Raw genomic sequence first — 16,022 nt, 5'->3', positions numbered from 1 at the left:
CAAATATATGATACCTCAAACAATATAACCCCAAATCAAATTTACTGTGCATTCGAGAAAAAATAGAAAAATTCAGCTAAGATAAATGCTGAAATACTCAAGGTATCCCTGAGTTCAGGATCCATATTTAATCCAAAATTAAAATTTAATGCCCTTAGTACTGTTATAGAACTTACCAAAACTTTACATACTTACTAAATACTTTAAAAAACAACAACAACTGTAATACATAAACACTTGGGTCCATAATAGTTTTTCAACAATCCATACACGCGCTAACAGCAGGCAGCATCTTCCAGGTGCATCTTTAAAAGCCAGCTTTTATCTCACTGTGTGTGCTGAGCTTGCTGAGCGCGTCCAGTTTGCTGCAAAAAACCAAACAAACAAGGAAACTCAAGTTGCAGATGAGTTTTCTTTGCGTTTGATCGTTCACTGTTGAGACAAAGCCATTTGGGTGCGATCACATACCCGCTTACTGGAACAAACTGAAGTTTCCTTTTGACGTGCTGCACACCCTTGCCGTGCACAGAAGAGTTAATGAGGGAAGTTTTCTCCTGCAAGCATTGCATAATACACACTACACACTGTGGATTTGAACTGTTTTTTATAAAGAACTGAAATCATGATGTTTGTAACTGACAAACAAACGCTGTCGTGTTTCCACATAATTGTACCTTCTTGCACTTTTCAGCCAAGTATCTCCTGTTGAACATGCTGCCTCTCTCCTCTGAGGTAAGAGCTATGCAAGGCCTGAAGGTAATGCCGGGATCAATGGCACTGGATAAAGACCTGGTAAAGGCAGAGTAGGATATGCATCAGACTACTCCTGCAGTAATCTTTAATAATTCTGTAAATTATAAAATTTAAGTCAAGAGGCCCACTGTTGCTCAGATTCCAATCTTTATTACACAGATGCACTTAAAAGACACGGCAAACATTTCTGTCATCAGAAAGAGTAAAAGAAAGAAGAAGAAGAAAAAAAAACACCTCTTACAAAATATTTACAGAAAAACTGGATATGCACAGCATGTTCAGTAATGCCTTTTTATTTCATAAAGAAAAATAAATAGCCTTTTTCAAACAGGAAATCCAGGAAAACTTTAACATGACAAAAAAACAAAACAAAAAAAACAAGCCACACAAAATATCAACTTTAGCAAGACAGCGAGGGGGAAATGTGGTACTTATGGAATCTGGAGCAAGACTTTATCCGAGACTACTAGAAAATCTATCACCAGCAACTCGGCTTTAAATTTTCTTTCATGAAAATCAATTATAGAACAGACAAAGACAAGAAGAGCGCTGTGTGTGAAAAGCAAAAGGTTGGTGGTAACTTGGTTCCTGTACCCATGATATTTATCTTAAAAATAAAACAACCCCCTACCCAAAAAAAGTGGCTCACAAGAGTCAAAGTAATAATTGAAACATAGTGGCTGTTTCTGCTTTATACTTAAAAAGTAGAAACTGACTGAAATGATCATCGTTCAGAGCGCACAGAATTAGTCTGAGGTAAGGGATTAAAAGAATAAAACAAATGTGAGAAGGAAAAAAGAAAGGAAGGAGACTTTTCAAGATGGTGCTGACAGTATAAAAACACTTGCTGCACTTGAGTGAAAAGGTTGTGAAAGTGTCAAAAGATCTAATGATATACACTGTGCAGAGTGCAGCACATGCTGGACAAAGTAAATTGTGTCATTGCAGACACAGATGAGAAAATTCAGAGGAATAATAAACCAACAAACCAAAAAGTTCACTTACTTTGTATTTTAGTCTAAATATATTTTAAGGTTTGTTTAAACAGTATTGAAATCTGATTGGTCTTTTTTTTTTTTTTTTTACATTAGATACACAATTATGCCCTTAATTTCATGTTAAAAATATTGTTTGGGGCTACAACTAAAACTTATTTTCAGTACTGACTGCTCAGCTCAGGTAAAGTGATTCTATTTGACATTGAAGAGGAAAAAACCCCACTTACCTAACACACAAAGAAATGAAATGCAGCAAATAACCCTATTTTAGGAAGTTTTGGCATTTTTGCTCGAAAAAAATGATTGTTTTGGGGTTTTCTCTCACTTATGTTTTCACCCTAACCACTGCAGCTTTAGCACCCAGACGTTTAACTTTGTGCCATTTTGATTTCCTGCACATGTAAAATAAATGAAAACCATAATCTAGGCAGTGATGGAAACCTACTACAATAAATAAGAATGCACAGTGAGATTTCAAACCAATACCAGGACCACTGTTTAAAAAAAATCTAGCCAATGTCCAGGATATTTTTTTTTAAACAGTTTATACAAACCTGATGAGACACAAACAATAACCACTGACCAATGCCATCTGTGTCATTTGATTTGTACTGGCTTATCCAATGGTCCATCCCTAAATTTGATGTTGGAAATTACTTTTAAAGTCTTAATAAGGTAACTAATGTAACTATTCAGGGCTCTGGGTTTCCTACTGGAAGATGGGAAAAGATGCAACCTAAATTTAAACATTTTGGACTCAAACCTAAATCTTTATTCGGCCAAACTGAGACTTCTTTTCCTTGTCACGTCTTCTTTTTTGTTTTTTAGCAAAAATATTTAGGAACATGTAATTTTCTACCGCTCATTCGTTTCTGCACCAAAGTGTCACTGTATTGCTTTTCAAACGATCAACAACAGATAACTTATGAGCACATATAAAGTTTTCATTGTGGTTCCACAACTGTGAAATTGTAAAAATACATAAAAAAAAGTCAGTTTTATGATAAAAAAAAAATATCAATAAACATTCCCTTATAAATCAATGAGCTCGATCAGAATCTATAATATTTGACAGGACACCATTAGAGAAATCAGAAAATGATGACACTATGGTTTATAGTGGTCAAAGAAAAATACTTACAATGTGGAAAAGCCCTGCTTCTTTTCTGGATTTCTCTTCTGGCCTGATTCACAATCTGTCTCATCTATAAACTCTTCCTCTTTTCTTCCTAGATGCACTTCTTTATTATCTATCTTCATACCCTCGCCTTCGCTCTTCTTCTCCCTTAGTAAGTTTGCTCTCTCCTTAACCTCGCTTCTTTCCCTGCATTGAACCTGGACGTGATTTGTCCTATTAGCTTCCAGTTCCACAAACACACTCTTGTCCTTGGGCATATGCACCGTACTCTCCTTCTCCCCTTCGATGGAGCACTGGGACCTCTGGCCGGCGGGTAGATCCCGTGTAAAGGACATCCTCGGATGCTGTCTGGCAGCAGAAAAAAAATTCAAAACAGGAGATGTGAATGTAGTATTTCCAGCAGTGTCTTTAGAACAGGGGAATGGTGATTTACTGGTCCTTGCAGAGGACCAAACAGTAACAGGAGTCTGTAATTTGTGGCCCATTCCTCCACTCTGATGTGTTACCGAGCCACCCTCGCTGATTTCAGATGAGGTGATGTGGAACGGAGTCCGACTGAGAGTCCTCGCGTCGTGAGTAGGTAGTCCGAGGCTCTGGCGCCATTTGATTGCCTCTGAGCGAGAATGAGCGACGCTAGGACTCAAAATTGGTCGAGCCCTCTTTGTCTGTGAGGTGGCGTTGTGGACATCACCTTTATCAATACACGGTCTCCTTTGCTCAGTTCTAGCTGCCCCTGCCCCATCTGCTGGTTCCAAAAGACTGGGACTGCAGGATCCGGCTGAGGGATGTGATTGTGCACCGACCGCAGAGATGTCTGGAATAACAGTCTGTGGTGTCTGAAGTCTATTATGAGCTGGACTACTAATATGAGACTTTTCAGAGAGAGGACTGATACTTTTCGTTGGAATCTCAGCCAGCTGATTTTCCTGTTTAATGTCTTTATCTTGAAATGAGCTACAAATAGTGACAGTACCATTCCTGGCTATATTTCCATCTTTAATTTTGTCTGCGGTAGAAACCTTGGCCTTTTCAGCCAGAAATCTTCGGATCTCTTGCTCAATACTGTCATCGCTGTCTACTGAGCTGCTGTCTTCCTTAATCTGAGGTGCGGCTTCCGCAGTGTGCACAAACTGGATGCCTGGACGCTCAGCTCCCTTCAGGATCTCCGTTTCACCTTCATGCAGCTCGTGATTCTTACTTTTATAAACTTGCTTATGTTGTGAAATGCTCTTTTTCCCCAGCCCAGGCTTGTCTTTCTTGTCATTCTTACTTTTCTGCACCTTTTTCAAATCACTACACTTGGAAAGAGAGTCAATGTGTAACTTTTTGGTCTGAAATGCATTTCCTAACAGCGGGTCTTCGTCTTTGAGGCACTTCCTTGATTTCCGCTTTAAGTCTCTCATCTTTTTCTTTGATTTCTTTTTCGTTTTCAGAAGGTCTTTTATCGCCGTGTCTAGGTCCTCATCGCTGTCAAGAGAGCTGCTTTTGTCTCCACTTTGGTCTGACTTGTGTAATCCAGTGGCAGGGTGTGTTTGACTTCTCTGGGGCAATGCCAAGAGCTTTGATTCTTTTGTATGGTCAGGTAAAGGCTTAGAGGCGGTTTCTTTAACGCTGTCCTCTGCCCCTGCCATGGTGGAAACACAAATGTTTTTCTCTTTGTGTTTTCTTCGTTGCTTTAAAGACAGTTTCGATGGTTTCTTTTCAATCTGTGGTTCATTTGCTTTTACCTTCTCCATTTCATTTGTACCCTGAGCGTCTTGAGTCACAGCAGAGCTGGGTGCCTGTTTGTGCACTTGGGCCTTCTGCTCGAGAAATTTCCTGATTTCTTGCTCAATCCCATCTTCACTATCAATGGAGCTGTCATTGCTTTCTTCACAGGGGCAGTTTTCAGGAAGAGAAGACTGGAAGGAAGATTCAGTGGTGACACAACCACTAAGGCCAACGCTATGATGGAAGGGCCCAGGCATGACAGTCTTTGAAATGTCCAGTATTGCCTCAGCACACATGAGCTCTGCAGTTGTATTGGCCTTTGGAGGGGCAGGGGTTGCCTGCTCCTTCAAACTCTCTACTTTATATGACAAAAATACATTTTCTTTACATTTCAAGCTGTCTGAAAGTGTAGGTTTGGGTATAGAAACAGATGGAGTAGGCTGGAAAGATTTCACTTCTTTTTCTGTCGTGCTCATCTTTTTCCTCAGCTTCTGTCTTTTGATATTCTCTGCGCTTGTACTTGCAACATTGTGTATTATCGACTTACTGAAAGGTTTCTGCTTGTGCAGCGATGGCGTCAGGACGCTCTTCTCCTTGAGTTGTTCAAGCTGGTAGCAGCGAATAGCTTCTTCAATTCCATCATCGCTACTCGAGTCAGACTCCTCTTTGAATGCACGTGGATCGAAAGCTTCTGCTGTGTTCTGCTGCTCCTTTTTCTCCAGCTGATATCTCTGAATGGCCTCCTCGATGCCGTCGTCGCTACTGGAATCATTCGAGTCTTCCACCTTAGCCGTGACGGGGTAACTGACAGTTTTGTTGACGAGACTCACTGGTTTAGAGGGATTTCTTGCTTGCTCTTTTGAACACTCCAAACTTTTGTTTGTGCTTTTATTCAAATCGAAGTTCTTAACTATATTTTCATTTAGAGATGCCTTGTTTTTAATACACTTTTTTATAGGTATGACAGTGGGTACTGCTGGGGTTTCGACTTTGAGGCTTTTTGAAAAATTGCTACCCGCAATCAAGACTGCATCGCTGTTGCTGTGCTGTTTGGACACCTCGGGAATGGATGGGTTTCTTCTCTGAATTTTAGATGATGGGAGAAAGGTCGAGCACGGTTCTGCTTTGCGTTTGTGATCATCCTTTTCTTTCAGGTATTCCAGTATTGCCTCCTCGATTCCTCTGTCCACAGAATCGTCGCTATCCGAGTCACTGCTTTCACGGATGTTTGGCGAGGAAATGTCAACATGCGGGTTTTCACTGGGGCTTTTAGTTTTGGACTTGACTCCCACATAAGAACCTGCTGCAACCTTGCAGACTTGGGGATGACCCTCCTGTCCTGATAGCACATTACCCTCGATCTCGTCGCCCATCTCGAGTGAGGACTGGGTGCTCCTAAGACTCTCTATGATCATCTGGACCTTGTCTGAGATAGGTGTGCCTCTTGTGGACAACTCTGTGTCAGAGTCATTGAAGCAAACTGGAGGGCTATAGCCTCCAGGCGGGCCACATGTTCTCCATTCTGTTTGCGTCACTGCGACAGGAGGTACATTCATCAAGTACATTCTAGTGAAGTATGGTGAGGTCCTCGACCACTGGAGCGCAGCTGACTCCGTTCAGTTACATTTTTCACTCTGTAATGAAGAAAAAAAAGAAAAAAAAACACAGAAAGAAAAAATGTCACTAAAGTGATGATTATTAAAACTACAATTAGACTTCATCCAACCAAACTGCTGTTACTCAAATTTTACAGTCTGTAAGAGCTGAAAATCAGGTCCTTCATGCCCAATATTGCTGTCATGTTGTATTGTAGCTTTAATACATACACACAGATAGCCTCAGATTACTTAAGCGTGGCTGAACCATGAGAGCATGTCAAGAAAAATGCCAAACTGCTCATGATGGGATTAATCCGATAGTAGGCCAGATCATCTGAAGGGTCTTCTGTGATTGGTTGTTGTTTTATGGCCCACTCTGCTGTTGGTATTACACTTTAACTGGGTCCAAATGAACACTTAGAACAACCAGTGGCCAGTTGAGTCAAGTCCACTCGAATTGTTATCATTTAAGACTCATTCAGGCTGATGGCAACATGATGACAATCTGCCTGCATTCATTATTTGGAAAGCAATTATTTGCAACAATTTTGACAATTTATCTGAGAGTGATTAGACTGGAACTTTTTGTAGAACGGTTGCCTACTATCAGGCAATCTGTGCAATGGTCTTGCAATCAAAAGTGGTCATGAGTGTGCAACACCCTCAATCTCTGGCAAACCATTTAGAAACCCCATGTTGAAATCGGTTGCAGTATATGAAAAATTCATTTAAAATTTCTTTTCTTTTTTTGTTTATGGAAGGAGGTTGCTGTCCTGTTTTCACTGTGTCACTGAGCTATCAGCCTGCTCTGAATAGGAGGCAACTTTGTCAAATAAGTGTGTTGGAAGGTTTTTCAGGTGAGCCTGCAAAAATACATCACAGCCACACGAAACAAGCAATATCATGCCATACTGATTTCTTTCCCCTTACCCCGAGTAGTAGTATTCAGCTAATAGACATTGAGCTGAAAAACCGTTTAATCTATTTTAAATGTGCATTTTTTCTGCTTTTTGTTATTTTTTTGATAATTCAGGCATTAAAGCTGTTGGGTGGACAAAGCAAACATTACGATGCCGTCACTTTAAGCACAGAGATTTTACAGACCACTTTTTCTCCTTCAAGTCTGGTACCACACATCATAGCTCGAAGGTTTCTGAAAATAATTAAGTCTACCCATCAACTGCAAAGCACTTTAAAAGCAAACAAAAAGACCCCAACAAAACTGAGTCTACAGCTGACCCATTAAGCCGCTGTGCGGCCTTCTAAAATGCCTAAAGCATCATCAGTTGCCGAACAGAAAAACAACCAATTGTAATCGATCCAATCTTACACCAACCCAAGTGGCATGCTCATCTATTTTAACAATTAACACCCCCGCCGCCCCCCCCACAAACCAGAATATTAAAAAAAAGTTCAATATAAAACAGGCTGCAAAGATTTGATAACAATCCAGAGGCCACCATTTAATCAAGGCACACAGAGTGTAAGTGAAATGTTGGCAGCTGTGTTTTAATACTTCTGTGGCTCCCAATTACTGAATTCATTTCCTCAAATTAACAGCATGAAAAATACTTTCTAATTTATTTTCCATTCAATAATGGACGTGGTATATTTTTTTCCCTACTCGTGTCATTTTTTGTACATTTGCAATGTAAAGAATACTTGTCAAGACCAGTGTGTTGGATGGTTGTTTGGTTGACCCAATTTAATACAAGTTTGCTAGGCTAACGTTGTCTCAGGATGGTGGTGCATGAGACGAGTCATCTTGTCATCATTGTATTTTAATTTATTTAATAAACCCCCCAACACCCAGGATAAGCTGAAGAGAATGCATGGATGGATATTTGGTGTCCCTGTATCAATACATTGCAAAAAATACTGCAACACTATGCTACTAGTTACTTTACAGAAATATTTCCATTAGATCAAAGACCCTATGTGCTTATTAAAGTAAGAGTTCTCACCACTTTTGATGTGGGATCCTTTTTCCCTTTTCTTGTTTTACCAGGAATTACCTAGATGCTGGTTCTTGTCACATCAAAGATATCTCAGTTGTTAGCGATAAATTTGCCTTTCTAAAATTTTTCCATTTTAGAAAAAATGTGTCCTAAAAACAGGAAACAGGCCGGTGTAGCTGACTTTTGTTCTCAAATGGCTATGGAAGTGCACTACACTGCAGTTTCTGGAATGGCCACTTGAGGCTCGCTCCAAAAGGGAGTCAATTTTTGTAGAATGCACAGCTTTACAGCAGAAATAAACATCTTTATGACTTTGATCAGTATAGCAGTCTTTCACCACTCTTCATGCCGCATCTCTGGCATGCACATTTTTAGAAACACTCATTGGTATTAAGGCTTAAAGTTAGGGTTGTGCCTGTTTCGAGTGACAGGTGAGTGTTATTTTATCTGGTTTAGGCTGGAGTGCACTAAAGGTCCCTCCAAGAAGTCAGCTGTTGAGTTTTTCTGGTGTGTACTTAGTGCATTAGAAATGCACCTTTCTAATTAAGCAAGGTATCTTAGGAAACTCCTTTGCTCTGATAGGGCGGTATCTGATCTGGACCTATCATAAGTGTAGTACAGGTGTAGTTACAATCAAGTTATGACGTTTTTGATATGTTACTTAAAGACATTACAGGTTGTTTGCATTCTGTTAAAAATGCAAACACATTTGAGAGGACAGAATATTAAAACTGACACACTAATAAACAGTGGCTGTCCGGACACCTGTCAGGTTCCACAGTTATAGGATGGGACCTTGGCCCTTCTATATATGGAGGGATAAACTAGGCTAAAACTAGAGATAAACGTTGCAGGGTCCCGTCACCATCAAGTAGCCTTCGGGCATCAACCTGCTGGATGAGTCGCGGAGCCCGAGCCTAGCCTGGTTGCACAAATTGGAAATCCGCCCTTCCAGCTCAGTCTGCAGCCTACAGGGGTGCACAGCCAGCCCCCCTATAGCCCAGCTACGAGGCTAAACTCTTAACCATCCCGATTACTGCGTTTAACTCGCTGAACCCGGTAGAAAGTACAAGTAACACTACGTAAGCAGAATGGGTCAATAAAGACGCGGCACTGAAAAAAAGCCTATAAACCGAGCCAAATACGCCTCATACCGGAGTCTTACGCCAACTTTGTTTCATGTATTATGTATACAAAGAAACTTTCGCCAGACATACCAACAATTCACGAACAACATTTTCCGTGTTTCATAAGTAAACGTGCCGTTGTCAGTATTTTCGCTACGGGACGGTTTCCTGGTTTCAGCAGACCAACCCCGGCTGTCCCCGTAACCCTATAGCGGCGCGGAGTGCACAGCTGCCCGGCTTGCATCGTTAGGAGACTCCGCAGAGCAACCATGTTTCTTCGCACCGGCCACGGTTGTCAAAACCCACAGCACTCGGTCCACAACCCGCTAGAACGTAAGTAATGCCACTAAATGCGTTTAGACTGAGCAGAAACGCGACGTTTGGGCGAGAAATGGAGGAAGCGATGTGAAACATTGGGAGAGTTAAGCAGGGCTAGTCGGTGACTTGAAAGACACAAGCGGGCCTCCCGGCTGCTGCAGCCCCGGCATTTTCTCCGGCAAAGAAAGCCTTTGTACTGAGCCACAGCGTACACTCCTAGCCTGGGCTATCTTCACACAAACTGAGCCACAAGGAAGGCAATTTTCAAGTTTTACTCACCTGAATATGACACAGAACGAGAGTTACGGCGACAATATGCACATTGCTGCGCTGGTTTAAGATGCTCGGAAAGCCGTCGCGGAGCTATTTCGGTGTCCGTCAGCAGCTAACACCGCGCCTGAAGCTTCTCGCCGTCGAGTGCCCCTCCGCTTCGACTGCCGGGCGGACAAGCTTCCTTAAACCGGAGTCCAACCAAGCATGGATCCATTCAAATAGGGTATCGGCTTTTCTCCCGGAAAATGTTTGCGCTTACATTTTACGTCTTGCTTCTATATTACACTGCAAAAACAATCGGTACGTCTAATATAACGATGGCGCATTTATAAAGTTAAACACTTTGCCGCCAGGAACCCTAAAGAAAATCTAGAGCATGACAGAGGATTAATACGCCTCCAAAGTTTTATCTCCTCAGACAGCTCCCAGTCTATGCTCCACACTGATATCAACTCTAGAGTTCTCAGGGTGGTATAATGCAGTTTTTAGTGGCATGTGTTTGTTTTACTTGACACGTAATTCATATTTTACACTTAAAAAAACTGTAGTATTTGTATTACACTTATACTATATTTACTTTTTACATGAAAATTACATATAATGGTGGAAATGCATACGTCTTTTATTAGTATTATTATTATTTCTTGATCTTTTGAAGAGTCACGTGAACATAAACTAGCATGCATAGCTGTGGGACTAACTCAGTGGAGCTCTGATCTTGAATTTACCAGGGGAGATTTAAAATTACTTTAAAAGGCACGTTTATACAGGGATCCTTATACAAACAAGCAAAATAGGGATGGATACCTCTCTAAACACCGATCAAAAGGTTTTCTGTCAAAAAGTCACGTTGTGATTTAGACTTTTTTTTTTTTTTTTACAGCTCACAAAGCCCTCTTTCCTCTTTCAGAAGGAACACCGAAGGAAGAATGGGAGGAAAGCACAACTACTGGTGCTCAGCTTCTGCCAAGCTGACTCTACAACACTTAAACCTCCTTTAGAGTGCTTAGATTTCCAGAAAGGTTGCACAATTACAAAATCCTAATCATCACTTCCTTAGGGGCCCACAAAGTAGAAAGTTTATACCATGTCATTACAAGCGTGCTAATGTTCTTTAATTTTAGATTGTTATAGCTTAGATTTAATTCCAGTTCTCATTCAAGGGTGGAAAAAAACAAACAAACAAACAAAAACCCTTGGCTTTTAAAGTTAATCAATCAATCACAGCTTCTGGGCATTTGCCCTCTGCAAGTAAGCGCAATGTATTTTGTTTGCCATGACCGTTTCAAGCCCAAAACCTAAAGATAATAAGGCTACAATAAATGTTAACAATAGTGCTATAAATCTTCTCACTTTAGATGCAGATGCCTTTACAGTTTTTACATTGTATTTACTAATGTTTTCTCCAAGCTGTTGGTTACGTCATGCCTTTCATTCATATTATTAATGATCCTGTAATTCTATACCACTTTTTAGGTATACACACTGGTGAAAATTTCCAGGTATCTGTCTTTTAGGAGTTCATTTGGTTAGCATTCTTCAGGTTTGCTTGCCATGACACTGTAATATATATATATATATATATATATATTACAGTGTCATGTAATGCAGATCCCTTCCTGCAACACGTAATGTTGAAAATACACTTTCCTATGTATTAATATTCCACAGAGTAAGAAATTATTTCAAAATATTTCCCCTTTGGCATTTTACTAGACTCTTCCAAGAAAGAATTGAGCTTTTTACCATCTATCATTGTTTGCTTTCTCTGAACTTTCCACCCGATCCTCATCTTGTGTCTTGGCTTTTGGCTGGGACCAAGTTTTTATTACTCTCTGCCACTCACTTTTTAAAACTTTAAAATCAGTTTTCCTGAAGATATGGAAAATTATGTCTAAATAGGTCAAAATGACAGGTGCTGTTACACCAAAAGTCTTAAAAGTGGATGTTTTAAGTAACATAAACACTGGTAGTTGAGTTTTTTATGATGAATACAGAATTCATTCTGTTTTGCACTGAAAGCTACACACAAAACATAGTGTATTTAATGTGTTTTACATTTTAAATGTATCTGTATTCAATTTATTTTAATAATAGATCGCAAACCCAACTAAAATACCAAATAAAAGAGGGTGGTACAGTGGTGGTACAAGAAATAAAAGCAGTGGGATAAAATCAGTAGGGGTTCTCAAAAAAAAAAAATCTTAAAAAGAGATGTAAAAGATGTTACTGGCCCCATTTCCTGAGGCAGTTTATTCCATAGCTCCAGGGCTCTGGCAGGAAATTCTCTGTTACTTTTAGGTTTTAGGCTCTAGCCTCAGGACTCAGCCTTTGTATAGGCTCAGGTACTGTATATAGCAGAAGAGAGGCCATGAAAAGCCTTTAAAGTCAACTCTAATCTGTGGTCACTTAATGGATTTTTCATTAAGGCAGGTGAAGCTGGATGTATCAACAATCTAACCTCAGGTAGAGGGAGACATGGAAAATGCTGCCACCATCTTTTGGAGATCTTATTAGGTGATCAGAACAAACCGAGGCTACTACTGAGTGAGTACAGATAGTCAGGATAAGCTTTACTATTGTTCCCATAATACTAATGGAAAATTGTTCTTTTCTTACTCTTCTTCTCTCCCCATTCAGCTAAACTCCTCAATATAAATGAGCACTGGTGAAAAAAAGGCCTTTGAAAGGTGCAGGTAATAATTAATGCACTTGAACATATTAGATATGAGTCAGTACATCTCACGCATTTTCATGTTAATTCAGTCAGGTTTGAAAATGTAAAATCTCTGACTGTGACTGCTCTATTGCCCTTTAAGAGTTGGAAGCACATTTGTGAAGTATTTTCTCTTTATTAGAGAGGCAAAGTCTTGTGGGACAATGAGAAAGTATTAGTGCTAGAAGATGTCATACTATAACTACACAGCTCTGAGTAAGGCGTGCATATTAAAACACTCACTTTGCATAATTTTCCTGCAAAAAAAGAATAAAAGAAGAAGCCATTTGAGTTGTTCCAGCGGTAATTGGGTCTATTGTCATGTAGGCACCTAGATTGGCACAAGCAGCAGCAGCATGTTGGTGTACAGCGCTGACCTTGAAATGCAGTTTGCCCGGCCGTGTGATGGTTTCATCTGCATGCAAATGAGGAAGTGGGAAGCCAGTTCTCGATGTTAGTTAATAACTGAGACTGAGACAACGGCTCACCGAGAAAAGACGTCAGAGGGTCGTGCAAATAGTTCAGACTCATTCATCTGATAATAAAACAAAAAGCCATGATGGAAAGACAAAAACCCCCCAAAACTGCCTCTTTGACTTTGCTTCTTGTTCTCTGTCTCTGCTCATTTTCCAAATTGCGTTTTTAATGTGGATGCGTTGGCACGCAGGAAGTAAAAAAAGAGCTTCAGCACCATGGACAGCAACTTGCTCACTCCTTAAACCCAGCCATGCCATTTCACCAAACTTGTAAAATGAAAATAAATAACAAAAGAGAAAGGATTAATATGAGCAACAATCCGGGGGATTTTCATTGTGATACCTGTTAGTTAAAGGTTTTCCCTGCTCACCTGTAGTGGGTTGCCCTGAAGACTACGAAGACTAGAGCATTTACTTTGAAAAAAAGATTGTGAACTGAGGCAGGCGAACAGAAACCAACATTTAAATTCTTTATGCTCATTTGTATTTCTCTTTGTTGGCAGCTAGCCTGCTCTTTTTGCACACTTTGCAATGCTTCATGTCTTGTTAAAGACCAAAGGATGATCCGATGTGTCCACTGACCAAATGAACTGAGCGAACGTGCGGTTTATTTAATCTGGACTGCAAATCCATCACGTTCTCAAGGTGCACTATAAAAATAAAATGAGCAGTCATCCGTTTATGAAAATGATTAAGTGCAGATGATGTTTGAACTAAGTCTTTTTGGTCTTCTGTCTCTATCTGGGCTTCTTATTAAATTGAACCAGTGCTCACATATCCAGCAACTGTGATATTCTATTTGAATTAACTAGTGTGGCATCTCACAAATGTGAACCCGCATGCATTTGTTCAAACTTTCTCTGTGCTCATTAGTGAGTAAGCCTGCGGGTGCTTATAAAAGTTGGAATGGATAACTTGAAGCCCACAGCTTGGCTGGATTATAGGGGTGAAAACAGGCAAGCAGAATATATAGGATGTGTTTTCTAAAATGGAACAATTGGTGCAGTTTATATTGCACTGGTATCTCCTGTGGGTCAATATGCCGATCTCCTTTGAAAAGGCAAATGCTGCTGTCCAGAAGTCACATTTTAAATGAGTGAATGCTGTGAAAGTCATGACAGTCTGCTTAAATATTTGGTTGTTTAAACATTCTGCGGACCTACTGTATACAAAGAATAAGAAGCCCTCTTGAGGAGAGCTCATAGCTAGCAGAAATAATTGTTTCAGGTATGCCCTGCTTGCAAGACACTGATTGTAACCACAGTACATTGCAAAAGTCTTGAGCCATGCCTCATTCCTTTATATTTTGCCAGGAAAATAGGAAATCGGTGCAGTGACTTGTTGAAGCATGCAAACATCAATGGAAATACAGTACATGTATAATTCTAATGAGCCTGAAAGTTAATATTTGGTATGAGAACCTTTATTCTTCTTCACAGGCTGAACTCTCTCAGGCAAGTTTTCTTGTAAATTTGTTAAGTAGTACTCAGGAATAGTTTTCCAGGTTTCTTGAAGGACATTTCAAACCAGTCTTTGGATGGTGGCCGCCTTTTGTTCTGTTCTCTATCAAGATCATCCAACACTGCTTGAATAATGTTGGGATCTAGGGTGGGCAGTCCATGACTGATAGCGTTCCACTGGCTGTTTTTTAATCCAGGTAAGATTTTTCTGCGTTGGCAGTGCGTTTTAGGTCATTGTCATGCTGAATAACTAAGCTGTTGCCAATCAGAAACTTTCCAGATGGTATTACATTGTGGATCAAAATCTCACCGTACTTTTGTCTATTTATAATTCCATCAATTTTGACAATATCTCCAACAGCACTGGCTGAAAAACAGCCCCGAACCATGACAGAGCCTCTATCGTGATTTACAGATGGCTGTAGACATTCATCGTTTCACCAAAAATCACTCCAAAAGACTTGTTTCCAATGATTAACAGTTATGCAGTAACTCCAAAGGCAATCTAAATCTGACAGTATTTTTGTCTCCAGCTACTTGCAAGTCACACATCATACACAAATTTTGCTCATCCTTTACTGTTACAACTTCATGTTAAAGCGAGTTTTATCTAATCTACCACCAGATGGCAGTGTGGACCTGTGTAAAAGTTCCACTAGCCTCTGTGGTTTGTACTTATTTACAGAGAGTAATTACTGTTTTATAGATGCATGACCTAAGGATAGATAAGATAAAACCGGCAAAAAAAAGACAAATAAATAAATAAATCTAGACTACAATATGTTTAACCTAATGTTTCTTGCAGTATATGAGACACTATCTATCATTAGGACTGATGGTGCACTTTTCTCCCATTTCTTACACACAAACACACACAGAAAAGAAAAGAAAAAATACCTGTTTTTCATATATTAGTAATGACATCTGATTGACCTAATGCTTTCCTTAGCCGCTTACTCTAACTATCAACCATCAAAAGATTCAATTTATATAAAAGATCCACGAGCAAAAACACAATATCCCAAATTAAATGATAAAAAAGCAGCATATTCTTTATGTTACACAAAGCGGATTTTGGAATTGAAATGTGTTCATATAACTCGTAATCATTCAGAAACATTCCGATTTTTTTAGAATTTGACTTGGAACCCTCAATGGAAATGTTTAGCTTTTAATAGCTCTCAAAATCCATGCTACAGGTGGCAGCAGAGAGCCACTGTGGGCACTTCTATTTGTACCATTGGAATGAGCAAAAAGGTAGTACTGTAATAGGATTAATTATAATTCAAAGTTCATTTTAATTTGTCTCTTCTCATTCTGAATCATCCCCTTAGAGGAGCTTGACAGCCTGAATGGATGGTTGATGTTTAACAGGCTAGAATTAAACTGATCTAGAGCTTGAAATGCCACTTGGCAGGGCCATTATTTTTTCCTAATGTAGCTGTCAAGTAGCAGAAGTGCACATGTCTTGCTGACATGTGAATTCAGAGTCTAACA

At 39.8% G+C, this 16,022-nt stretch overlaps 1 protein-coding gene and 1 long non-coding RNA gene across 2 annotated transcripts; one reads left to right on the top strand and one right to left on the bottom strand.

The window, feature by feature from the left end:
- Window positions 1–89: 89 nt before the first annotated feature.
- On the bottom strand, window positions 90–10,322 carry ppp1r26 (protein phosphatase 1, regulatory subunit 26). The gene is made up of 5 exons (XM_040000023.1): window positions 9,880–10,322; window positions 2,893–6,233; window positions 675–789; window positions 469–554; window positions 90–365 (listed from the first exon to the last, which is right to left on the bottom strand). Exons 2-5 carry the CDS (start codon window positions 6,162–6,164, stop codon window positions 308–310), a joined length of 3,531 nt encoding a protein of 1,176 aa, XP_039855957.1. The 5' UTR covers window positions 6,165–6,233; window positions 9,880–10,322; the 3' UTR covers window positions 90–307.
- Window positions 9,191–15,503, top strand: LOC120714031. The gene is made up of 2 exons (XR_005691345.1): window positions 9,191–9,615; window positions 10,757–15,503. It is a non-coding gene; the product is annotated as an uncharacterized LOC120714031 (long non-coding RNA).
- Window positions 15,504–16,022: the final 519 nt, after the last annotated feature.

The sequence above is a fragment of the Simochromis diagramma genome, unplaced genomic scaffold (assembly GCF_900408965.1).
Source record: "Simochromis diagramma unplaced genomic scaffold, fSimDia1.1 OVJJ01000596.1, whole genome shotgun sequence".
NCBI classification, from domain to species: domain Eukaryota; kingdom Metazoa; phylum Chordata; class Actinopteri; order Cichliformes; family Cichlidae; genus Simochromis; species Simochromis diagramma.
The sequence above is the reverse complement of the archived record's forward strand: the minus strand, read 5'-3'. Positions and strand labels throughout refer to the sequence as shown.